Here is a 25,605-nt window from a genome sequence, read left to right on the forward strand (position 1 = left end):
TTGTCCCTAGAATTGTGTGCTGAAATGTACTGGGTAGGGGCAGGGACTGAAGAAGCGGGCAGTGTGGTTTGTAAGGGGCAGGGAGGCTGCCATCTCCCAGGGGAAGGTACCACCTGCCTAAGCACCTTCTACCAGCTCATTACCTTCAGTGGCTTCTAGGAGGCAACATTATCTATACACTGAAGGGTATAAGCCACACTTCTGGTGGGCTGATGGGAAAACGGGGGACTTTTAGGGAGGGGGCTGGGTGAGCTCTGGGCAGAGGGGCTTTTTCTTTTTTTTTTGCTTGACAGGTCAGTATCAGATGCAAGGCAGGCCCAGGGTCTATTTAGCAGATTTCAGAAGTGCAGGGAAGGTCGGAGAGGACCATACTGAGGGTTCAGCCTCCGAGATGCCTCCTCAGATCTCCTCCCAGGCCACTGAGTCTAGAATCTAGAAAAATCCAGTCTTGATGGTGACCATGGACCATGCTGTCCAGAGCCCAAGTTGGCTTACAGAGAGATAAAGGCTTTGATTCTTCTTCAGACTTTTGTTCTCTGGTGGATCATTCTTGACAGCTTTTGCCTGATTCCTGAATCCTTCCTTCTTTTCTTTTCTTTTTGGTCTGACAAAACTGGACATCTGGATGTCCCTCCTGTCTACTCAGATACTCACAGATATAATAAAATAAATTTAAATATTAAAGAGAAAACACAAAGATACTTGGAATAAATGTGCACTTTAAAACCCCAACTAAAATATCAAAATGATGATTAGGATAATAATTACAAAGGTTAATAACCAAAATAATTAGTACAATAATATTATCTTTATGAGCAGCATGAAACTTTCATTTCCTGATCAGGAAGGAAAGGAAAGAAAATGTCAGGTGAAAGAGTAACTTCCAACTTAAGTAGACAAAATAATTTTCATTAAAGTGGAAGGCTACGTTGTCTTTTCCTGTTAAAAGATCAGATCTAGAAAGCGCTGGAAGTGAACAGTACCAGGGGTCCAGTATGCTACCCAATAAGGCAAAAACGCTGGCTCCTTTGCAGCCATGACTTGTGCGACTGGGCACGGGGAGGTTCGGATGGGGCACTGCTGCCCTCTGGATGCCGCGAGTCCAGAACAGAGATCCGTCTGCAGGCTGGCGTGGCTCTGTCAGTGCTCGGGCTCACGTGTCCTCCGGAGACATTCCCCGCCCCCAACCCCATGGACCACTTTCCTGTTGTCTCAGAATGGTGGCACTTCCCCACGTCCGGATAAAGACGCATTGATTGTGGCGCCAGGAGGACACACACCATCGTGTCCTGCCGCAGGCGGCTCCCCGGTGGACACGGGGTCCTTCCTTCCTTCCGGGCTGAGGCTGGGACTAAGCTGGTTCCAACCTGGGGACCGATTTCTTTGTAGGATAAGTAGAATTGATGCATGGAGAGGGGATATTTTCCAGAGTTATTTCACATTTCACAGCTAAGAGCTAAGGTAAGGGCTGGGCTTCGTTACTGAATTAGGTCGGATATCAAGATTAAGAACACCTTTCACAGTAGATCATTAAGGGAGACCGCAGGATGGGGAAGGAAAGTGAGGGACAATGGGTGCGGACTGCTGTCCAAAACCGGGAGCGATCCCTCTGCACCTTGGCAACTTGGCTTTGCGGTCAGGGGCTCCACATCAAGCATCAAACAATGAGGACCACAGTTAAAAATCCCATCTGGGACCAGACAGCACCTCCCAACATTTTCGTATGTAAGAGTAATTTGCTATGGATAGAGAGACCTCTCCACCCTCACCCCCACCATTGTTCAAAGCCTGAGGAAATTTCCAGAACGTATCAAGGGTGCACAGAGGGCAAATGGCAAACTTCCTTGGAAGCTTGACCGCCCTTGGGCGTGTTTTCCCAAGGGCGGTCCATGATCACCGGCTCACCCTCGTGAACGTCCCTCCAGCCTTCTGCCCACCAGAACCCTCAAAGACCAGAAACGAAGGCATGCCTGGGGTAGGCCTGGGTAACGTGAGGAAAGATTTAGCAGCAAATGACAGTTGCCTGCTGTCTACAGAGAAAGGGATCTGGGAAAATGGTTGAGAGCAAAACACAGCCTGGTGGGGTAGCAGGGTGGAAGCAGAGGCCAGATGGGCAGGGCTGGCGGAGTGGAGTGTGGAGTGGGTCTGAGAACACAGGGTGGGCCACCAGGCCTGCTCTCTGCCCTGCAGAAGGTGGGCAGGCAACTGACCCGAAGCCAGTGCCTGGCCTGGAGGCTGCAGGCTGCTCCTCTCCTTTGCTCCTTGCGTGAGGTGCAAGGCCAACATTCCTGAAACTGAGATGGGACCTGTGGTCCCACAGACAGCCAAGCTAGCCCGCTAGGGGCAGAAATGGGCGAGGGTGCAGGGTGGGGAGTCAGTCTCTCTTGCTTTGTCCACCAGGAAAAAGCCACGCCAAGCCATCTTCAGCGTCTGCCTCACCTACCACCATCCACCTCCGCAGCCCTCTGCAGACCCACCGGCTCTCCTAGCCCCTGCCAGTTCCCTGACACCCCTCTGCTAGCAAACAGCCTGGGAAAGACAACAGGTTATTAAAATAAAACAAAAATTTAGGAAAAAAAAAAAAAAAGGAAAAGACCAGAGTAAAATGTTGCAACAGCACAGAAGAAGGGCTGAGAGATTGAGACTCGCCTCAGCCGGCTTCTTGGAGTACCGTGGAAGTAAACCCTCAACCGAGTCCCCGGTCGCTAAGGCACTAGAAGGGAAGGATGTAAAAACCAAGTCTGCGAGAGCCGGAGGCGGTGCCGGGGACAGGAGGGTGCACCTGGACCACTGCGCGGGGGACGTGCCTGCGTGAGATCGCCTTTCTTGTGCAATTACAGTGAGGAATAGTCTATTGGTATCAATGGGGTGAACACAAAGCAGCACAGACAGGTGCACACTGCTACATTTACCAGGGTGCTGGCCACGCCGCGAGCCCTATGCTACGAGACATGGGATGCACTCAGAGAGAAAAGATGTCTTCAGAAAAGACCCCCCCCAAAAAAGCGAGAGTTTGCAACATACATCATTAATGACATTTGAGGAATATCATTGCTTAGGGATTTATCCAGAGTGCTCAGAAAGAGAAAACACACCGTCTCTCAGGGTCCTCCTTCAGCCCAGCCGCGCACCCACCCTCCCCATCCGTCCCAGCAAGTGGGCCAGAACCAGGCGCCGCCAAGCCCGGCCCAACCCCCAGACACCAGCCTCTTCAGGACACAGCCTGAGCTTTCTAGAGGGCTGCTGACCCTTTAGAGTTCTGGAAAAATCCCTAATCCTTACGTTCAATCATTAAAAATCTATTGGATTTCCATATCAGGTGTCCCTGACAGCAAATTCTTAAACGTCACTTGCTGCCATATGAAAATAATCTTTGAAAAGTTCATAAAGTTCATCAAAAACGGAGGCCCCCCTCCCCCTACTTCCGGAATCTTCCGTGGCTCTTCTTCTTTTCCTTCTTTCCAGTTTGGTGCAGAACGGGTTTGTGAGCTGTGGTTTTTTTGTTTGGTTACTGACGTTTTATTTTTATTTTTTTTCCTTTTTCTTTTTTAAAATAAAAAGAATAGATTTTCCTCCCTCCTTAAATCCCTTCCTTTTCAAAATGTTCTCTGCTCCGCTCTCAGTCCTCCTACTTCCTAGTTCAAGTTTTACCTGTGTCCCGTCCCTGCCCCCTGCCCCCCACCCCTGCCCGTTTGCATTGTTTCTGTGCGGCATCTTCAGTACAAAAGCCCCAGCTCCCCCCTCTGTCCCTCCTCCTCTCCCTCTGGCCATCCTCCCTCCCGTCCCCTCCCCTTCCAGTGTTTATATGTAGGGGTACTGGTTGACCTTGGCCGGGCTCAGTGGGTATCCAGTGTAGACTGTGGAGGCTGGAGACGCGCTGATGTAGGTCTGGTGGGCAAACTGGGCTGGATACTGACTCGGGTGGATGGTGGGCGAGGGCAGGACCCGGGGGCCCATGCTCACGGGGACCTGGTGGACGATGCTGGCTGGGTAGGCAGTGTGCTGCACGGTGTGACGCGCCGAGCCTTGGGAGGCCACCAGGTGGGCCACGGTGCCCGTGGAGCCCAGGGCCGCGGGCGCCGTGTAGGTGTAGAGGTGGGGCTGGGCGGGGAGGTGGGCGGCGGCGGCGGCGGCGGCCAGGTGGGGGTGCACAGTGCCGTGGCTGGGGCTGTTGTGCGGGAAGGAGTATGGAGCCTGGGCCATCGTGGGAGTGATGTAGGCCTGCTGCCGTCGGTGGCTCCCGGTGCGGTCTGCGGCGATGTGCTGTTGAGCCTGGAGGAGGAGAAGGACCAGGAGGGCCACGTTGGGGGCGGGGGGCGGGGAACTGGGGGACTGGACATATGCATGCGCAAAAGAGCATGGGGGAGCAGGCAGAGAGGGAGGAGGAGGCGGAGAGAGTGGGGAGGAGGCAGAAGTGAGGACTGGGGAGGAGAGTCAGGAGGAGGGTGGGGAGGCCAACACGGCAGGGATCACAGAAGACTCCTCCTTCACGTGCTGGGAAAAATATCAGTCAACCTGTCCGAGAAGCAAGGCGGTGCCCCGCTGTTTCCTGGGCCGGGTGACACACTGACAGAGCCAGCTGCAGAGGCAGCAGGAGACAGCGTGTCTTCCGAGGACATCCTGCAGCTGTGAATTGTCACACGGGCCCGTCTCTGAGTGCGGACCACTTTTCTGCCTCACTGTGAAGTCCTGCTCCCCAAACAGCAGGCTCTCAGTAACGTCGCCGTTTTCTGAAGTCACATACAAATGAAGCCACCCTCTCTCAGCCGGAGACGCTGAGTCACAACACACACGTGGCCTTATCTTACCTCCCAGCTGCTAAGGAAGCAGGGCTGGAGTCCACTTTGCAATTCAGACCAGAGTGATCCTAGACACACAGGCCGAGTGCTGCCCATGGAGACACTGCCTGGTTGATACTCCCCTGAGCATCACCCACTGTCTCCCAAGTCTGCTGGCTCTTTTCCTGGGTTTGGGGTCCCTGTGTGAGGCCCCCTTCACTGTAATGTCTCAGGAGGCCTGGCCTGGTTGGACTGCAGGTCTGTCTCTGGGGTTCTGGCCCTAGTGGGCTGGGACGCAGTGTTTTACCCTTTGCTGGGCTGAAAGGGCAACATGTGGGCCAGACTATTTTTAAGCGGGCACTGCGTCACTAAGTGCTTCTGAACATAAGACAAGTCATTTCGTGTTGGACTGGCTCTCCGTGAATTGAGGATCCACCTTCCCCAAGGTGACCCCCAGCAGAAGGAGAACACCAGAGCTCACCGGGGCACTTCCTGCTACCCCAGGGTACCTGGTGAGCTGGTGGGAGGAGGGGGGAGGTGGGAGGGGGGGCATGCACGCTTACCTGGCTGAGATTGAGAGGCTGCTGCTGCTGGAAGTGTGGTCCTGGCCGCTGCTGCCGGTAGGCAATCGCTCCAGTTGAGCTCCCTGAAGAGTGACCGCTGGTGGAGGTCACATTGCTGGAGGACTTGGACTTGAAGGAGGACGAGTGGTGACTGGTGTTGACTATGTTGTGAGGAGGAAAAGGGCACAGGTCAGTCACAGGTCCTTGGCTGCTCAGAAGACCCTGCCCTAGGGGGACAACAGTAGTCTTTCGAGGACACAGTCCCGAGACTGGACGATCCCCCATCACCCAGTGATGATGTTGACTCTGAACTGACACCTGGGCTGCAGCTTGTTCCACTGGCTGGGAGCAAACCCTGAAGGACTTTAGAATTACTACCTGGTGACACTGAAAACCCCAAGGGTCGTCTTAAGAGGCAGAAGGAGAGCCCTCTGAGGTTCCTTGTGTTCCAGCCAGGGGTGCAGTGGGGGGGCACCTGCTAAGATGCAGAGACGCAGTGACAGATGTAGCAGGGTACAGAAAACTGAGTCTCAAAAAAAGGACTGTGGTCTCTCACACAGCAAGGAGAGCAAGCCAGTCAATCTTAAAGGAAATCAACCCTAAATATTCATTGGAAGGACTGATGCTGAAGCTCCAATACTTTGGTCACCTTATGTGACCAAAGTCTTTTCACTGGAAAAGACCCTGATGCGGGAAGGATTGAGGGCAAAAGAAGGGGGCAATAGAGGATGAGATGGTTGGATGGCATCACTGACTCAATGGGCATGAGTTTGAGTGAACTCCAGGAGATAGTGAAAGACAAGGAAGCCTGCAGTGCTGCAGTCCTTGGGGTCGTGAAGCATTGGACGTGACTTAGCAACTGAACAACAACAATATATCCAGGGGTGGGGGGAACAACCAGAATAAAATGAAGAGGGGGAGGCAGTTTATATTAAAGAAACCATTTCAGTCATTGTTGGTGCCGAGTGACCTGTGAATAGCAATTCTCAGCAGTGTGGGACTTGTGTCTCCGGGGCAAAGTCAGAGGAATGCACGCACGGGCACGGGACATACGGAATTGAGTGTGACGGCTCACCTATCTCTCAGCGTCTCTCCTGACATCAGGTATTCCTGTCCTGAAGCTTTGTCTAGATAAAGAGGAAGTGATCCACAGTGCATGCCAAGAGGCCTTTAGCACAGGGAGTCCAGACACTTGCCAAAATCTGCAGTGTCCTCTGCAGACTCCCCGACTCTAAAACCATCCACATATGAGGGAGTCTCCCAGAGTAGGGACTTAAAGAGAAGACCTCAGTAAGAGGAGATGCGGCAAGACGAACCCAGGACCTCAGAAGGCAGGGCTATTTCTTGTGCTGTGAGTTGTGAGAATTCGGAAGATTTATTGGGGATGAGCATCTTTGGGAAACACAAAAGTCTGATATGGTCTCAATCAGGCGCCCCAGGACTGTGAGTGTAAAAAGAGCACATCTGGTCATTCCCAGGTGGCGCTAGTGGTAAAGAATCCGCACGTGAATGCAGGAGATGCAAAAGATGCGGGTCTGGATCTGGAAGATTCCCTGGAGGAGGGCACGGCCTGGAGAGTCCCATGGACAGAGAAGCCTGGCTTGCTGCAGTCCACAGGGTCGCAAAGAATCAGATACAACTGAGTGACTGAGCATACTCCGCACCCTCTGGCTGTTCTAGGGGGTAGGGATGCTAACAATTAATGAAGCACACGTGACATAACTAGGTTGAATCAATTCTATTACAAATCCCAGGATGATGAGATCAAAGTCGTGATGAGGAGATGCCTGAGCCTGGGGCCGGCAAGAGAGAATGCTGATGAACTGTTGATGGAGACAAAGCTGGAGAGGGAAGGCAAATCGGGAACCTGGGAGCAGGAGACTGGGGAGCACACAGGGTGAGAGGCGCCTCTTCCCTGGAGGCAACAGCCATCCCCACCCCGCCCCAGGAAAAGGAGAGCTGCCTCTCTGGGAAGGGGCGGGTCCTAGCAGAGACCCCAAATTCAGCTGTGCATCGGTGCCCAGTGGCCCTCCCATCCTACCCACTGACGCGCAAGATGCCCAGGAATTTATATTCTTCACAAGCTTCCAGGAGAGCAGGAGCCAGCCTGGCCCTGGTGGTCACAGCTGACCTGCGTCGTGGAATCAGGGTCTGTGCTCAGGCCAAAATTGGTTAGACTCTCAAAGGCCCCCCAAAACCTGGGGGTGGGGTTGGAGGGTGAAGACGGCAAGCTGTAGATGTTGGCTATCAGGACAACTTCAGTCTCTATCACTCAGCCATGGAGCTACTGTGCTGGTGTTCAGCTCCTCCCTACCCTGATCACCGGATGTGCAGGCTGCCTGGGCCCAGCTGTGGACGGCACCTCTCTGCTTCTGTGTCAATGCTCTGAGCACTTTGTGGTAATTATACTTGAGAGAGAAACTATTAAGTGCAAGGGACCCATAGCTTGAGCCTGCAAGTGAAGAGGTTAGAGAACTTCAGATGAAATGGATGTGACAGAGCCAGGCCACCATCATCGCAGGGACAGGGGTGGGGGGCTGGGTCAGAGCTTGTCAAGTCACCCAAGCAGGGGACTCCAGAATCAGGGAAGGGGGTCTTGAAAGGGACCAAGAGACTAAAATAGGAATTTCCTCCTGCAGAGAGAAATGAAGTGACCTTGGAGTGGAGAAGGCAAGTGCTGAAGGTCAAGTTCTTGGGGCATATTTTGGAGCTGGAAGGATGTACAGAGCTCTCTACCCGAGCCTTGTTCAGTCCCTAAGTCGTGTCCAACTCTTTGTGACCCTGTGGGCTGCAGCCCGCCAGGCTTCCCTGTCCTTCACCATCTCCTGGAGTTTGTTCAAACTCATGTCCATTGAGTCAGAGATGCCATCCAACCATCTCATTCTCTGTCGTCCCCTTCTCCTATTGCCCTCCATCTTTCCTAGCTGCTCTCAAAGATCCGCTGCTTGGGAACAGGCCTGGGTTCACGGGTGGCACCCGGTGGCCCTGTCTATACAAGGCGGGTGGCAGAGTGCTTCAGATCCCGGGTGAGCCCTGGAGGGCCAGCCGCATGGCCGTAGTGGAGTTAACCTTTCTGTGCATCTATTTTTCTATGTGGAAAACTGCGAAAGTAATGGAAACTACATTAGGGTCGTTGTGAGGATTACCTGAGTTAAAGGACGTAGAATGCTTAGTATCTGGCACGTGTTAAGCTCTTAACGGTGTTAGTTATGGTTGATGTCTTTATTATTGAGTCTTGTTCCTTGGCTAAGGCTGATGCTCAAGGAACAGATGTCTGCCCCAACTTGGGACCATCAAGTCCTGTCTCCTGGGCCAGGGAAAGTGGGAGCCTGGGGGTCACTGGGTCAGGGTGAGGCAGTGCCCAGAAAGCAGGCGTTGGGCCTCCAGTGGCTCAGATCAAGGAGTTCTGTCCCATCCGGGACTTAGTGGTTGACCTTTCCCTCAGTCCTGCATTTTCCTTATCACAGTGCAGAGTTCGTTCTGTTGCCTTCCAGAAGAACCTTAACTACCCCAGGAGACCTGAGGAGGCTATGTGAGACATTCTCAGGGATCCTTTCTGAACTGGGACCCACAGAGGGGATGAGCACTGAGAGAAAATGAACCAAAAAAAGAAAGAAAATGGACTGCACAGCCTCTGTCTTGACCTGAGAGGGCTCAGGGAACCCTGGGATCCCCGCAAAGGTGGCCGGTTCACACTTTGGCCATAAAGGGGCTGAATGGGCCCCAGGAGGCCGAGGGAGGCTGCTCTCCTGATTCTTCTGAGCTGAGCTAGGAGGGTTGTGCCGCTAATGGTGGGTGTCAATGTTGAGAGACACCACAGGCTGGTGGGTCGACAGGGACCAGAATGAAGCTCCTTCCTGCCTACTGCTGTCACTAGGAAGGCAGGTCCTCATAGGGGAACATACATGTCTCTTTACATCAGGAAATCACACCACGGGCTTCCCCAGAGACAGCAGCACGAGGTGCTTTAGAAACAGCAGCCTTTCTGAGAATAACTTACTTTTTTTTTTTTTGGTCCAAAGTATCCCTGAGAGATTCTCATCCCTTCAGCTCTAACAGTCTTTGTGGAAATGTAGTGGGGTGAGTCCTCAAAACCGCCATGGGCGGCCCACAGCGCGATGGCTGATGGTGGAAACGGGCATCGGAATGTGAAAGGGGTGACTTGCGGGCTCCACAAAGCCGCCTCCGTCCACCTCGCTGTTGTTCTGGGTCCTGACAGAAAACTGCTCCGTCAGGCGGGGCAAAGCTGGCCTTTGATTTCCTTTGGTGAGGAAACCAAAGGCCAGCTTGGTCTCAACTAGGGGTTGGACCACCTCATCTTAAAGTTTCAGTAACTCCCAATTTTGCCAGCCCCAAGACCGACAAAGCTCTGAGTTGGAAGACGCCTAACCTGCGATGATGTGGCCACTCTCTCATGAATCCTCCACTGTGTTTAAAAGGCCAAGGGAATTTCAGCATCAGTTACTCACTCCCTACTCCTGCCTTTATGAATTCCCAGAGGACCTGGGTAAGGTCTGTTCTGAGCCGATTCTTACAGACCACTGTCCCGAACTGTAAAGGGGCTGTTTCTGCTACGGAGTTCCTCTGAGAGGTCCTGGAACACGGGCATCCTCAATTTACAACACTCATCATCTCGTTTTGTAGATCGACAATCTATGATCGGAAAGCCCTGGGGTCAGACACTTTTGAAATCAAGACTTGCAGATTTTAGAAGGGAATTTGATACATATCCAACATTTTAGGCTACCCTCAAAGGAGCCTTGGGCACTAACCACATAATAAAAAGAAGTGAATATTTCTGTTACAAAATACTGGGACATTTCACCAAGTGGCACAAATATGACTATGACACAAATAGGAATATGACAAAGGGACTTACAAACAGCCTCTGGTTAGTTCAGGTCAGGTTTTACCAGCTGAGTTTGCCGTGAACTTAAAATCTGGCTTTCAGAGCTTTTTGGATTTTGGATTACAGATGAAAAGGGATATGACCTTCTTTTCTTGCTCAGTAAAAGGCTGGTCTTAAGGTTTTCAACACCGTCTTGACACCTTCACTGTTAATTAAGCAGGCGAGCCCCTCACACCAAGATGTGTGCCTTTAAGGCTGCAATCTTTATAACTGGGTTACATGCAGGTGACCTGAGGACTCAAGGGTGCGAGGCATGTAGAGGTTTGAGGGGTCAATGCCCAGATTCTCAACTTTCAGGTGTGTCTTTTCCTAAATGGGTGCACTGGCCACAGGACCCACTGGTTCCCTTACTCACCATCTCTCTCGATTTCACCCCTCCCATCTTAAAAAATAAAGGCTCCCTTCTCACTTTCCTGAATGTTTGCACTGCCTCCAGGTGTGAGAAACCTAAGGGGTGCCCAAATGGAAAAACTCCAGAACATATGGCTCCTGAGGACGGTCCCTCAAGAGCAAAGAAAGCCACCCTCAGTAGAAAACACTGAAGGCTGACTAGGCTTGTTCCCACTCAGGCGACAAACTCTTTGCAGACTCCCCACCCATCCATCCATCCATCCACCATGAGATATAGTTTAGAAATGAAGTGGCCGTCATCACAGGGAGGACTTTTTGTGACAGATATGAGGTTATCTTTGGCCGCCTGGGCTGACAACAAGGAATCTTCTCAAACAGGATCCTTGGTGAAGATCTATGAACCACCCACTCCCCCCACCCCAGGGCTTATTAAGTGCTCCTGTAACAAGATTGCGAGCAGCAGGAAGCGGAAAACCAGCCTCCAGAGAGATGCTCCTGGCAGCCCCGCCCCGAATTACCTGGCCCCAGGCTGTCACACTCCACCAGCACCTCGCTGGCCTGGGTTTTCAGGGGGGGCACGATGATGGTCCGGGGGTTCCCCGTGCAGTGCGACTCCAGGCTCCCCTTGGTGTCGAAGGTGGTGGCGTTGTGCCCAGTGCGGTGCTGCACGGAGTAGGGGCTGGTGTTGCTGGAGGAGTCGGAGTAGGGAGAGTCATGGACTGTGACACAGCTGATGACGTTTTTTCTCTGCTTGGAGACAGTGCTGGAAATGCAAAGGGAGAAACCAGGACTGTGAGAGGCTGTGAGGTGAGACACCTGACTGGCCGGGCAGAGCCATATTTGCTGCAGGCAGGGGCAGGCAGAGCAGGAGAGAGGGTAGGAATGTGACTTCTGCTTTCAAGAACCCTGATGGGGAAACCCAGGCGTCACCAGTCTCACCGGCGGGGGTGGGGGTGGGGATGATGTGAGGACAAGAGAAGGGGCTGGAGTGGGGCCCACAGAAGCTTCTGGAAATGGGGTGAGAGAACCTTCTGGGCAGGCCTGGGTTCTCCCCCATGCAGCAGGGCTCAGTGGACCTGCGGGGGAAGCACTGGCAACAGTCACAACCTAGAAATTGAGAGTTATCTTTTGTTTGGTGGGAATTCGTAGTCCTTTGGACCGCTTGGAGGTCAAACCAGTCAATCCTAAAGGAAATCAACCCTAAATATTCATTGGAAGGACTGATGCTGAAGCTGAAGCTCCAATCCTTTGGCCACCTGATGCGAAGAGCCGACTCACTGGAAAAGACCCTGATGCTGGGAAAGATTTAAGGTGGGAGAAGGGGATGGCAGAGGATGAGATGGTTGGATGGTATCACTGACTCAATGGACATGAGTTTGAGCAAACTCTGGGAGATAGTGAAGGACAGGGAAGCCTGGCAGGCTGCAGTCCATGGGGTTGCAAGGAGTGGGACACGAATGAGTGACTGTACAACAACCACCTAGGACTTGGAGTCAGAGAGACAGCATCTCAAGTGATCCTGAGGGAACTGTTCCAAGGAGGTAGGGGGAGGAATCAGGTTATAGAGAAGTTTGTAGCAAGGGGCAAGTAGTCTGAACATTAAAAGGTTATTGTCAATTAAGGAAAAATAGCTAGGTTGTGACATCCCTGTTTACTATGGCAGGAAATACTCCATTTGACATTACATTTGGAGGCGCGAAATAGCTGACGGCTGTGACATTCTTGTTTACTGATAAGGCAGGAGTTATTCCATTTCACACAGCGCCCTCTGAGCCATCAGGGAGGGACGTAAAAGCACACAGAGCCCCCAGCCAGACCCCGGCAACCCGAGGCTGTGGTGTGGAAGAAAAACACCCCTGGGAAGGAAGACCATAGGCTTTATTAGGGGCCTGGGAGAACCTGCCAATTTAGGCAAGAGAGGATAAGACATCCAAGAGGGGCTGGGATGCAGTGAGAGGGATGGGAGAGTGAGGTGCTGACCACGCTAATCCCACCCGCAGCTGAGGAATCGGAGCTGGACCCCACAGCCTCAGCTACCTCTCTGCTCTGGGGACAGGAGGGGCGATGGCTTTGCCATGCAGGCCCCCCAAGACCCACAAGTCCCCCATCTTAGGGAAGTCCCAACCCTCCTGCAGCTTCTCCACTGCTGGGCTGAGGATGGGGTGGGGGTAAAAGACTCCTGTGACGGCGCTGCTCTGAACCCCTGGTCTTCGTTTTAGAACCAAGACTTCATACACTGATGGGGAGTAACAGGCCTTGCCTGGCTGTGGGCCAGCACATTTCTTTTTTCCTGAGATATTTATGTTTGTCACTTTGGGAACCAATTCTGTCTGCCTCCCAGCTCAGTGAGAGGCTGGTGGGATGACACATACGGAATTGGTTGCTTATTGTGAAAGGTGTAAAAATAGATCACATCTATTTTTGTATATTGATCATCTATTTTTAAGAAATATCGATTGCCCAAGTAAGATGGTCAGTGTCCAACCACTTGGCTAAGAAGCCGGTATTTATAGAGCGCCTAATGGAGCCACAACACTGCCACCTCCCAACCCAGGTGCCTTGCCCAAGGTCGCACAGCCAGTGACAGGCCAGATTCGAAGATTGATCTCTGCCCCACCTGAGGGCAATGGAGAAATGAGGAACTGGAGCCCCAGGGCTGCTGGTCTACAAAAGGCTGAGGGGCTGGGAGTGAGTCCACAGGAGGCCTGATGCTTTGCTCCCTGAAGCCTGCACTGCTGACATCTGGGCTGGATAATTCCTCTTGGGGCTGTACCTTCTGTCCCCCCCGGATTAGGGTGGAAGGGTCCCTCTCTGTGTCTGTGGGTAAGGACACAGGCCCGGCAGACAGATGTCTAACTTCAGCAAGTGCTGCTGGCCTTGGGTGACCGTTCAGCCTCCAAGCGATTCAATCTCCTTATCGGTAAGGCGTAGATAATAATAACAGTACCTACATCACAGGCTTGTTTTGAGACTCAAATGAGAAAACACACAGGAAGTATTTTGAATGGTACACAACACAGAGTAAGTATTCTATAAAAACTAGCTTCTATTATTAGCGTTACCTCATTTAACATGTGAAAACGGGTTTGCAAGAAAAAAAATATCTCTAGGCAAAATGAGTTCTATGAAGGTACAGACTTGCTGGAAAAGTTTCTAGTCTAGGAATAAACCAGAAGACTGATAGGAAAGAAGTTAAAACTCATCAGTTAGATACCTTGGAGATCTATGCTAGGTGCTACAGGGAATTTCTCTATAAAGAAATATAATATGTGTCTCCGCCCTAGGAGACGATTAAAATCTCAGTGAAGGGTTGTATAAAAACATGACAAGTTATACACTAAAAGTTTTAAAATAATCAGTTAAAGAGAAAGGATGTCATAAAGGCTTCCATGATGAACTGTCAAGTGAGCTGTGCAGATGATAATTAAGAACTCAGAAGAAGGCAAGGAATGAACTGATTGCATATACTTACAGTTCTTCATTCTAACTTTGATAAAATGGATATATCTTAATTAAGAACAACTATGCGCATGTGTGCTCAGTTGCTCAGTTACGTCCGACTCTTTGACCCCAGTGGACTATAACCCACCAGGCTCCTCTGTCCATGGGATTTTCCTGTCAAGAATACTGGAGTGGGTTGCCATTTCCTCCTGCAGGGGATAAAGAACTACACTTCCTACTTATAACAGCTGAAATGCAAAAGGCCCACATGCTTGTTCCTCAAACACAGTTTGAGGTAAACAGTTACTGTATGACCCAGTGATTCTGGTGTAGGTAAGTACAAAACGGAATTGAAAGCCAAAACAGACACTTGTATGCTAACGGTCACTGCTGTGGTATTCACCATAGCCAGAAGGTGGAAATAACCTCAGTGCCCATCAGCTTATCAACAGAATAGCATTCAGTCATAAAAATGAATAAAGGTTTGATACATACTACAATATGGATGAATCTTGAAAATGTTATGCTAAGTGAAATAAGCCAGACACAAAAGGACAGATATTGTGTGATTCCACTTATACGAGATTCCTAGAATAGGCAAATTTGTAGAGACAGAATGTAAATTAGAGGTTGGTTACCAGGGGCTGGGGGGTGGGGAGAGGAGTTTGGGGAGTTGCTGCTTAACGGTACAAAGTTTCTGTTTGAGGTGATGGAAAAGTTTTGGAAATAGTGGTAATGGCTGCACACACTGTGAATGTATTTAGTGTCACTGAACTGTACACTTAAAAATAGTTAAAGTGGCAAGCTTTATTACATATATATAGAGATGGGAATACCAGACCACCTGACCTGCCTCTTGAGAAACCTGTATGCAGGTCAGGAAGCAACAGTTAGAACTGGACATGAAACAACAGACTGGTTCCAAATAGGAAAAGGAGTACATCAAGGCTGTATATTGTCACCTTGCTTATTTACTTACATGCAGAGTACATCATGAGAAATGCTGGGCTTGGAAGAAGCACAAGCTGGAATCAAGACTGCCAAGAGAAATATCAATAACCTCAAATATGCAGGTAACACCACCCTTATGGCAGAAAGTGAAGAAGAACTAAAGAGCCTCTTGATGAAAATGAAAGATGAGAGTGAAAAAGTTGGCTTAAAGCTCAACATTCAGAAAACTAAGATCATGGCATCCGGTCCCATCACTTCATGGCAAACAGATGGGGAAACAGTGTCAGACTTTATTTTTTTGGGCTCCAAAATCACTGCAGATGGTGATTGCAGCCATGAAATTAAAAGACGCTTACTCCTTGGAAGGAAAGTTATGACCAACCTAGACAGCATATTAAAAAGCAGAGACATTACTTTATCAACAAAGGTCCGTCCAGTCAAGGCTATGGTTTTTCCACTAGTCATGTGTGGATGTGAGAGTTGGACTATAAAGAAAGCTGAGCGCAGAAGAATTGATGCTTTTGAACTGTGGTGTTGGAGAAAACTCTTGAGAGTCCCTTGGGCTGCAAGGAGATCCAACCAGTCCATCCTAAAGGAGATCAGTCCTGGGTGTTCATTGGAAGGACTGATGTTGAAGCTGAAACTCCAATCCTTTGGCCACCTGATGCGAAGAGCTGACTCATTTGAAAAGATCCTGATGCTGAGAAACATTGAGGGCAGGAGGAGAAGGGGATGACAGAGGATGAGATGGTTGGTTGGCATCACCGACTCAATGGACATGGGTTTGTGTGGACTCTGGGAGTTGGCGATGGACAAGGAGGCCTGGCGTGCTGCGGTTCATGGGGTCGCAAAGAGTCGGACAGGACTGAGGGACTGAACTGAGACTGAGTGCCACAACTGAAAAGAAATTAATGTAATAGGCCCCAGACCACTTAACTGTATACTTTAAATGGGTGAACTATATGGTACGCAAATTATATCTCAAGTTTTAAAGTCCATATGCTTATTCAGGGACAAGAAAGCAAATGGGAGTCACAGGGTAGGTGGGGACGAACGACTCAGATGTGGCAGAAGAACTAGAAAGTGGGGCACTGGCGAAAGGTCCCTAAGCCTCCAAAGTAGGGACATGGAATCTGAGAGCAGCAAGAGCTCTGGAAAGCTGTGGAGATGGGAAGGAGCACTGGGGCTTTCCTGATGGCTCAGCAGTAAAGAATCCGCCCGCAGGAGAAACAGGAGACTTGGGTTCGATCCCTGGGCTGGAAAGATCCCCTGGAGGAGGCAATGGCAACACACTCCAGTATTCTTGCCTGGAAAATCCATGGACAGAAGAGCCTGACAGGCTACAGTCCAGGGGGTAGCAAAGAGTTGGACACAACTGAGTGACTAACCCACAACACACTGGGAGGAAGGAGAGCTGCCTTTAAAAAAAAAAAAAAGAACTGGCGGAAGAAGCCACAGCTGCTCTCTGTGGGGGGTGGGGTGGGCCTGTGAGCAGTCTGTTGTGTAGTAAGATGTTATTAGAGGAAACGCCCCCAGCTCTAACCTCCCCACTCCTGGCACCATCACAAAATGCTCCCAGGACCAGGGTCAGCGCCGGGAGACTGTGAGCGTGAGGCTAGCCTGGCCCGCCCTTCACTCTCAGCTTCGGTCACAGCCAGTTCCGCCTGATTAAATGTCACACACACAGTGACTCATCTGGTCACCTCGCTAAATGCAGAAACGTTCTGCTGCAGGTGCCCAGTCTGCGGGTGGCGGACCCCACGCGAAGGACAGAGGCTGGCTGTTGCCAAATGTGTCCTCGGAGCTGGCACTCTAGTCCTGGCACTGCTGTCCATGTTATTGGTGTGACCTTGGGCAGTGGCCTGGATACACTGGGGTGACCCTGGATGTCCCTCCAGCTCTAACCTGCTATGAAATTGTTAGGGAGAGTGGCATTAAAGGAGCCATTTGTGGTCCCCTAAATATTTATTATTAAAGACATTTAAAAGAGGATTTGCTTTACTCCTAATTTGGAGAGAAAATAAATCCTTTTAGTAAGTGTATTTTTCATGGAGACCCAGACCCAGACAACCCCTGCTGACTATATATCCTCCTTAGGTTCTGAGTAGTTTATTAAATAGGGCTTCCCCGGTGGCTCAGACAGTAAAGCATCTACCTGCAATGCAGGAGACGCGGGTTTGATCCCTGGGTCAGGAAGATCCACTGGAGAAGGAAATGGCTACCCATTCCAGTATTCTTGCCTGGAGAATCTCACAGACAGAGGAGCCTGGAAGGCTACAGTCCATAGGGTCACAAAGAGTCATACACAACTGAGGGACTAACGCACAAATAGAAAATGGGCAAATTAAACACATACACACACACCCCCCACTAATTTTGGCCAAGCTGCAACCGAATTCAAGGTGGACATACTTGGAATGTTTTACTCAAGTTTAGAAATTGCGGAGAAGCTTCAGCTCAATACAAGTAAGAATTTTCTGACAACTAGAATTATCTGAACATACAGTGGGCCAATTCATGAACCAGTGAGCTTCCTGTCACCGGAGGATAGCTTTCTGGCAAGAGTCCTATAAAGCTGACAGCTGATCTAGATGACCCCTCAGAACTGAAAGCCGTCTTCCGATGGAAACCTAACAGGTAGTGAGTCTTTCCACCAAATGGGTTGAGGAATTCTGTGTGTCATTTTCTTGATATCTATCAGGAGTGTGGGATAAAACCTCTCTGAGCTCTTCAGGGGTTTCCCCCCTTTTATCTGAGCTGGAAGTCCCCATGCCTGATGAGCAGACAGGTTCAACACAGTCAGATGCTGAGATACCTACCTTTCTGGGTTTACATGTGACAGGTTTGAAAGAGGTGAATTAATTTGATAGCTCTGCTTCTAATCTCTTCTATTGTTAGAACCTCTGTGCTCTACTTGATGTACTATGCAGATTAAAGAACAAATGGGAAGCTGTTAAATGAGTCAGTTTAAAAATGAGCACGCATTTGACACGATGACTACGGATTCTTTTAGCTCCTACATGTCGATTCTACTGGGATTCATCCCACGACAGTGTCTAATTATTATTGATAGCTTATCAATCCCATTATGAATTGGTTAATGGAAATGAGAGAGACAGTGACAAAAGCAGAATGAGAAATCCTTGCTTAAATGGCTTCGACAGAACATCACTTCTGAATAAAGAACAAAGCTGCCGGAGTTCATGACTGCATTGTGTTGTCATGGCAATAGATGATTTTCATCATTTTCAAGTGATGAAATAAGGAGCTAAGAAGCCAAGAAATCAGCCCCAATGGAGAAAACATGGCTGGAGAACTAGACACAATTCTGTGACTCCTTCTCTGTAAGACCCTACGTGGAATATGCTTCTGATTTCTATTTGCCGGTCAATTCCACCTTGTAAGACCAGAGTCAAAACTCATCTCCACCAATGAACTTTTCATGCCATAATCAACACTATATGTGAAAACTGCTCTTTATTATTACGACATTGATTACTGAATACAGACTATGTTTACTGAATGCACAACTACTGTTCAAAGTCCTTTACATGTTTTATCCCCTCGAATCCTCACAGCCGGACTATGAGGTGGAGAAAATTATAACTTTCATTTTGAGAACAGGAACTTGGGAGCTTTAGGTCACTTGGATGTTCAAGGTCACATAGCTGGTTAGGGACAGAGTTGGGCTGGGACCAAGAGCTAGCATTCTTCTGCTGCTGCTTTTTCTTCTTGTGACTGAGTGTGGTCTTAGTTTATTTAAAACTTTTTATTTGATTGTGGTAAGAATATGCAATATGAGATCTACCTTCTTAAAATTTTAAGTATACAATACAGTATCAGTGACGCTGTATAGCAGATCTCTGAAGCTTATTCATCGTAACTGAGATTTATGCCTGTTGATTAGCAACTGCCCATGTCCCCCTACCCACAGCCCCTGGCAACCAAGATTTAATTCTTTGATTCTGTTAATTAGACTATTTTAGATAGCTCATGTATGAGGTTTTTGTTTTTGTTTTTGTTTTTTGCATGCTGCACATTTTCCTTCTTTTTAAGGCTGAACAGCATCCCACTGTATGCACAGGTCACATTTTCTTTATCCATTCATCTGATGGACACTTAGGTTGCTTCTACATCTTGGCTATTGTGACTGTGCTGCAGTCAACATGGGAGGGTAGGTATCTCTTTGAGGTTCTAATTTTAATTCTTTTGGATAAACACCGGAAGCGGGACTGCTAGATCACATGGCAGTTCTATTTTTCACTTTTTGGTTGTGCCCCACAGAATGTGGGATCTTAGTTCTCTGACCGAGGATCGAGCCTGCACCTCCTGCATTGGACGCATGGAGCCTTAACCACTGGACTCCCCGGGAAGTCTCTATTTTTAATTTTTCTGAGGAATCTCTGTACTGTTTTTCATAGGAGCTGCACCAACTTATATTCCCACCAGCAGTGTACAAGAGTTCCAATGTCTCCATTTCCTCCATCAACACTTATCAGCTTTTGTCTTTTTGGTAACAGCCATCCTGCCACGTGTGAGGTGATATCACACCATGGTTTTGCTTTGCATTTTCCTGATTATGAGTGAGGCTGAGCACTTTTCATATGGCTGCTGGTACATCTTCTTTTAAGTAAACTCTGTCCAAATTCTTAGCCCACTTTTAAATTCGGTTGCTGTTTTGTTTTTTGTTTTTTTTGCTGTTGGGTTGTCCAGAGCCTGCACTCCCTCTTCATCACCAGCTACACAGCTCCTCCTACCCATGAGCACTGAGAATGTAAGGCAACTGAGAGTCCTCCTTTGGGTTCCACCAGGGGCCAAGTTGGCGACAGTGGCATGGGACATGGGATTGTTCGCAGGGACAGCTGCCCCAGCTGATGGAGATGACAGCTGCTGGCCTGGCCACCTGCATGGGGGTGTGAACTGCTCACTGTGCTGTTCCCACTCCCTTTCCACCCAACCAGAAATAAATGGCTGACAGCCTTTAACTAGCCCTTCACGTGAGTGGAGGGGCTGGGGTGCCAATGCCACCAGGCCAGCGTGCTCCTTCCGATATATGACGTGGCCTCCAATTTAAAGAAAGCTGAGCACTGAAGAATTGATGCTTTTGAACTGTGGTGTTGGAGAAGACTCTTGAGAGTCCCTTGGACTGCAAGGAGATCCAACCAGTCCATCCTAAAGGAGATCAGTCCTGAATATTCATTGGAAGGACTGATGCTGAAGCTGAAACTCCAAAAGTTTGGCCACCTGATGCTGAAGCTGAAACTCCAAAAGTTTGGCCACCTGATGCGAAGAACTGACTCATTGGAAAAGACCCTGATGCTGGGAAAGATTGAAGGCGCGAGGAGAAGGGGATGACAGAGGATGAGATGGTTGGATGGCATCACCGACTTGATGGACATAAGTTTGAGTAAGCTCCGGGAGCTGGTGATGGATAGGGAAGCCTGGTGTTCTGCAGTCCATGGGGTCGCAAAGAGTCAGACATGACTGAGCCACTGAACTGATTGAGGACCAAAAAAAAGAAAAACCTCTACATTTTAAATTTGGTGCGTACATTCCATTCGAGTTACATTATCCATATATATATGTATGTCTCTCAATATGGACTGTACCTCACCAGGCTCCTCTGTCCATGGGATTCTCCAGGCAAGAATATTGGAGTGGGTTGCCGTGTCCTTCTCCAGGGGATCTTTCCGACCCAGGGATCAAAACCCACATCTCTTATGTCTCCTGCACCGACAGGCAGGTTCTTTACCACTAGCGCCACCTGGGAAGCCCCAAGATATGCACACATATACACATGTCACTGTTATGATCACTTTTAACTGGACTACCTTCTGGAGAAATCTAAAACGGGGTCTAGAAGGAGCCATGGGTGGCCCTGGTCCTCAGGTATCATGCACAGTAGCCGGTGTTCATTCTGCCCCCTGCCCTCTATACTCCTGCAAGTCTCTCCTGATCACGCTGGGTCCATCGCCTGGGCACGGCTCTGCCCTGTGCTTTCCAAACCGCTCCTGCCCTCCTCCTTCTGCCCTGCGGAAGGCAGGGAGGACAACAGGTCGTCGCTACATGTCAGTAACGGCTTTGTAACATGGGGAAGTGTAGGACAGGCGGCTGGGGACTGTTGGGTGCAGTATCTCCTCTTCAAAATGCAGTCTCTTCATGAAGTGCAGCCCTTAACCACTGGGATATTCTGAATGAAGCCCAGGAAAGAGGAAGCCATGGAGTACTCTCCACAAAACAGCCTCACAGCTCCTGGGGAGAGTCAGGTGCTGGAAATTGGTTCATCAGATTTTACTTAACGCCGCAAAATAACAAGCCCTCCAAGTGACATTGCGTGCTGGGTTCCTCTGCTTCTTTCCTCAGGCCTGGCTCTGATGCCACCAGCACAGCATGAGATTGGCCTGAGTGGGTGTGTGTGCTTTCCCCCGTTAAGTGGATGTTAATTCTTCAGGCTGTCTTTTGGGCAGCAGCACATCAGCTTCCTGACCGTGACTTTTCTATAGTAATTTCTCTGGATTTTCAATTTAGTGTCAAAAAGAACATTGCGGGGGGGATGTCACACTTTTGGGAGATAAACAGTTTCAGAATGATCCTTGTCTAAAATCCTCAGGGGGATTTCCCTGGTAGTCCAGTGGCTAAGGACTCTGTGGTCTCAATGCAGGGGCCCTGGGTTCGATCCCTGGTCAGGAAACTAGATCCCACATGCCACAACTAAGGCCCAGCGTAACCAAATAAATAAATATGAAATTAAAAATATATATAAAATAAAATCCTTAGGGATACTGATGAATCAATCTCCTAGGGAAGTTCACATTTTGGTCAGATTAGCTGTAACACTCTGAGCATCACTTGCAAAGTGATGCAGGATATAGCGGTGCCCTGATGACCTCGGTAAATGAACCCTGTCTACCAGAAATAGATAATTGAATGAGCAGATAAATGAATGAATAATGGAGATCGGGCAAAATTATTTCTAATGGATCAGCTGAAATGAGTCACTCTGGTCACACACTCTGGAAGCCTGTATGATGTAGCCTCATGGCCCCTAAAAGACAGTTTCAGCACAAGGCAAGGTTGGCAGAAAGGTCTGAATAATAAGACAGGCATCTATAAACTTTCTCCAAGGAAATTTCAAGGGAGAAAAGATGGCTTATTCAGCACATGCAGAGAGTCAACTGCTCCTCTCATCAAAATCATTTATGTGTGTTTAAAGTTAAGACTGGTTCTACTACCTAATCCTGGGGAATCCAAAAAATATATCTGTTTTCTATCTTTACGCAAACAACTCTAGCCATGACCACAGAGCCCCCTCATCCAACATGGAAAAAGAGGAGGCTACTAGGTCTTTCCTGGCCTTCTCGCTTTTTCAAACCTTCTCGAAGAAATGAAAACAGCTGAATTCTGCCCGGCCTGCTGCTACAGCAGCTGCACTCAACCAATGCCTGGCCCCAGTCAGGGTTCAGGGAACATGCCCTGGCCTCCCCACTGCCCTGGCCTGGTGCCCTGCACACAGCAGGTGAGACCATGGGTGTGGGCACGGTGATGGTCAGAGGAGGCCAAGGACATAATTTATAATGTGTTGAATTAATGACTAAAGAGAAATCAATTATTTTTGCCAGTAATTAAGATTGCCACTTCCTCACGGTCACGGAACCTGAATCCCAATTCTGCTACTTGGAACCTTTGCCAGTCTGGGTCACTTAGCTTTCTCAGGCCTCCATTTCCTCATCTATCAAATTGGACTACAACTCCCAGCCTTGTGTTATTTCATCAAGTGATGCAGAGACAGTGCAGGTGAAAACCCCTGGGGAATGTCTGTTACAACCCCCTTCCTGTCCGGTTCACTCGTGCCCCTCACACTCTGGAGTCCTTCTTATAAGCAGGAGCTGTTGAGTGTCCACCTGCTCTGGCAGCTAACAGTGCCACATGCTGGGGGTCAGGAACGATAATTTTGCCTTGACATTCATCTGAAAATTCTAGACAATGTCACCTGGTCCTGGAGATTACTGACATGCTTGTGCTTATGTACTCAGTGGCTAACTTGTGTCTGACTCTTTGCGACCCCATGGACTGCAGCCCACCAGGCTCATCTGTCCATGTCATTTCGCAGGCAAGAACACTGGAGTGGGTTGCCATTTCCTCCTCTAGGGGATGTTCCCGACCCACGGATCGAACCGGCATCTCCCTCATCTCCTGCATTGGCAGGTGGATTCTTTACCACTGAGCCACCAAGGATTACTTGTCTTAGGTTGGCTCTAAAAGACGGTGCCACGTGATGCCATGCTTACCATCCCCGTGAGCATCACAGGAACCCCCAACCCCCATCCCTCAACTCTCCAGAGGGTGTGTTGAGGCTGAGTCAGGTGAGGGGAAGCCGCTGGCATTTCAGGCAGGGTTACAGGGCTAATACTGGGGCTGAGCCGCAAATAGGAAATGAGGTCAGAACACAGAAGGGCAGAATCAAGTTGCTCACAGCTGGGGGAAATTAGGTTTGGGAATGAGGACGGTCAGGGTCAAGGAGGGACGCGCCCACAGTTCACACTGGAGCCCTGACGGGTAGAGAAGCTTCCAGTCTGAGGACGACCAGGCAGCTCCCCAGTGGCCTGCACTGGGGACATGTCCCGTCCTTATTTTCCCAGAACTGATGCTTTCCTGGGAGCTCCTTAGCATCTTCTTGGAAAGCTGGCCACGCCCACCTAAGGGGAGATTCCCCCCAAACCCCCCTTTCCATTCTGAAATCCCTTTCGTCCTGACCTCCCGCTTTCTCTCTTATCAGCGAACCCCACCTGTTCTTGACCCCCCTCTGCCCAGCTAAGGCTCCGCCCACCTTTGAGGCTCCGCCCACCACTTATCTCACTGGAATTTGCAGTCTCATCTCCTCTACCCATTGTCTAAGCATATCAGGGCCACTGACCTTGAAAAGCCCCCTCTCCCTTATTTCCTCAAGCTATTCCCCCTTTGAATCCCTACAGTCCTCTGCTAGTTTTTAGGGGCTTGGTAACCTGTTTTGTGTTATGAAGATTTGTATGTGTCTTATCTTGCTTATTACCCTGCAAACCTCCTGAGGACAGAGACTGTCTACCTTATTTATGCAGCACCTGTGGTTCCGAGCATAATATCTTACCAGTGGGGCCAATAAATATTTACCCTGTTAAATTTTATGATAGTCTAATTTCTAAGAATGGGTACTCGTATTTCCCCCTATCTTTTTCCTCATTATAAAATGTAGTCACATTAATGTGGTCACATTACATGATGGTTTCTCTATAAATAAAATAGCTACTGGTTTCTGTTTTATCCTCCTCAGGCTCCAATACCCTCTCCTGCCTTCCTGGGTCCTCAAACATTTCTTCAAGGCAACAGTCATTTGATCTCTCTGGAAAACACTATTTTCTCATTCTGTGAGCTTCCCATCACACCTGTGGACAGCTGACACCTTTCTTGGTTTCGCTCTGGCCTGAGGTTGCAGCCTCCCATGTTTGACGGAGTGTCTCTGGTGCATCTTGTTACCCTGGGCAGGCAGGCAGGCCGGCCCCTGCATCTTCTGCATTATGAAGCTCCAGTAGTCAGCAGGCTACTGTCACTCACTATCTCTGGTTGTCACTCACACATGCACCTCGCCCATCGCCCATCGGCCCCTTCCCTGCCCTCCCCTAAGTCGTGACTCATTGACATCAAGGTCCTCCCATACTGCCACATGCTTCAGCTCTGTTCCTTCCGAACCCTGGGGCTGCTGCAGAGGCAGTCTGTACTTCCAGCTTGCTCTGTGCCCTCAGCCCCGGCAGCGGCCTGATGGGTGGAGAGATGGCTTTCTCATCCTCCTTCCCCTCAGATCCACTATTCGGTTCTCTCCTGAGCACATATGTTGAGATTCAGTGTCAATTCAACTGTTAAAATGATATTCCAATCTAGTCAACTGTCAGATTTTAAAATTGCCTTTTTCCAGTTGTGGCAAAGGGCCCTGTGAGGTTGCTTGTCCTTCTTATGTCTGATGCCACAGATGTGTGGACACGCTGCTCCAGGTCAGGGCCCGGGCTGGGGTTGGGAGGAGCCTTTCCCTTTGGGAAGGGACTGGGAGGCACGGGGCATGGCCTCAGCTTGGGACTGTTCTCCTAAGGAAACAAAGGAAACTGGGTCTCCAAAGGAAACCGAGGCCAGTTCTGGAACAGGCAGGCTGGGAGTGAAGCACTACGCCCCAGCCCTCAGCTCCTTGGCCTCTCTGATACCTGACCCAATGCTAGGACAGAAATGCTCCATCATATGCTTCTCTGAGACACACTGAAGACCGGGCTGGGCCATTAAAGAGGACACTGGAATGAGCGCTACACAAGCCCTCTCATGAAAAGACAAGACGCTGAGCTCATTATAGAGGTGGGAAGGGAATGCCCCATGCAGGAAGGAATAGCTGTAGTGATAATGTTTTAATCAGTCTATCAGCACATCATGTAATGATTTCAAAGGTAAGAATTTATCATCTAATCAAAAGGATTTGTGATTATAATCAGTGACATTGTTTCCAGTTAGGAATTAATAATTTGGGCCTAAATGTGAATGTTATCTTCACATTGGGTCACAGGATGTGCTCTGACTGGCAGGCCTCCCTTCCCAGGTC

At 49.6% G+C, this 25,605-nt stretch overlaps 1 protein-coding gene across 4 annotated transcripts in view; it reads right to left on the reverse strand.

Annotated features, from left to right (window-relative positions):
• Nucleotides 1-268: 268 nt before the first annotated feature.
• The window catches only part of HIPK2 (homeodomain interacting protein kinase 2), a 199,866-nt gene continuing 174,529 nt past the window's right edge, over nucleotides 269-25,605 (reverse strand). For all 4 annotated transcript variants that reach the window (XM_081533201.1, XM_081533200.1, XM_081533199.1 and 1 more), the window contains exons 13-15: nucleotides 11,120-11,364; nucleotides 5,342-5,502; nucleotides 269-4,272 (exon numbers count right to left, since the gene is read on the reverse strand). In XM_081533201.1, the coding sequence (XP_081389327.1) occupies nucleotides 3,802-4,272; nucleotides 5,342-5,502; nucleotides 11,120-11,364 (877 nt within the window). In that variant the 3' untranslated portion in view covers nucleotides 269-3,801. The remainder of the gene's footprint in view (nucleotides 4,273-5,341; nucleotides 5,503-11,119; nucleotides 11,365-25,605) is intronic.

Source organism: Giraffa tippelskirchi, chromosome 10 (assembly GCF_054371585.1).
Source record: "Giraffa tippelskirchi isolate mGirTip1 chromosome 10, T2T-mGirTip1v1.2.pri, whole genome shotgun sequence".
In the NCBI taxonomy this organism is placed as follows: Eukaryota; Metazoa; Chordata; class Mammalia; order Artiodactyla; family Giraffidae; genus Giraffa; species Giraffa tippelskirchi.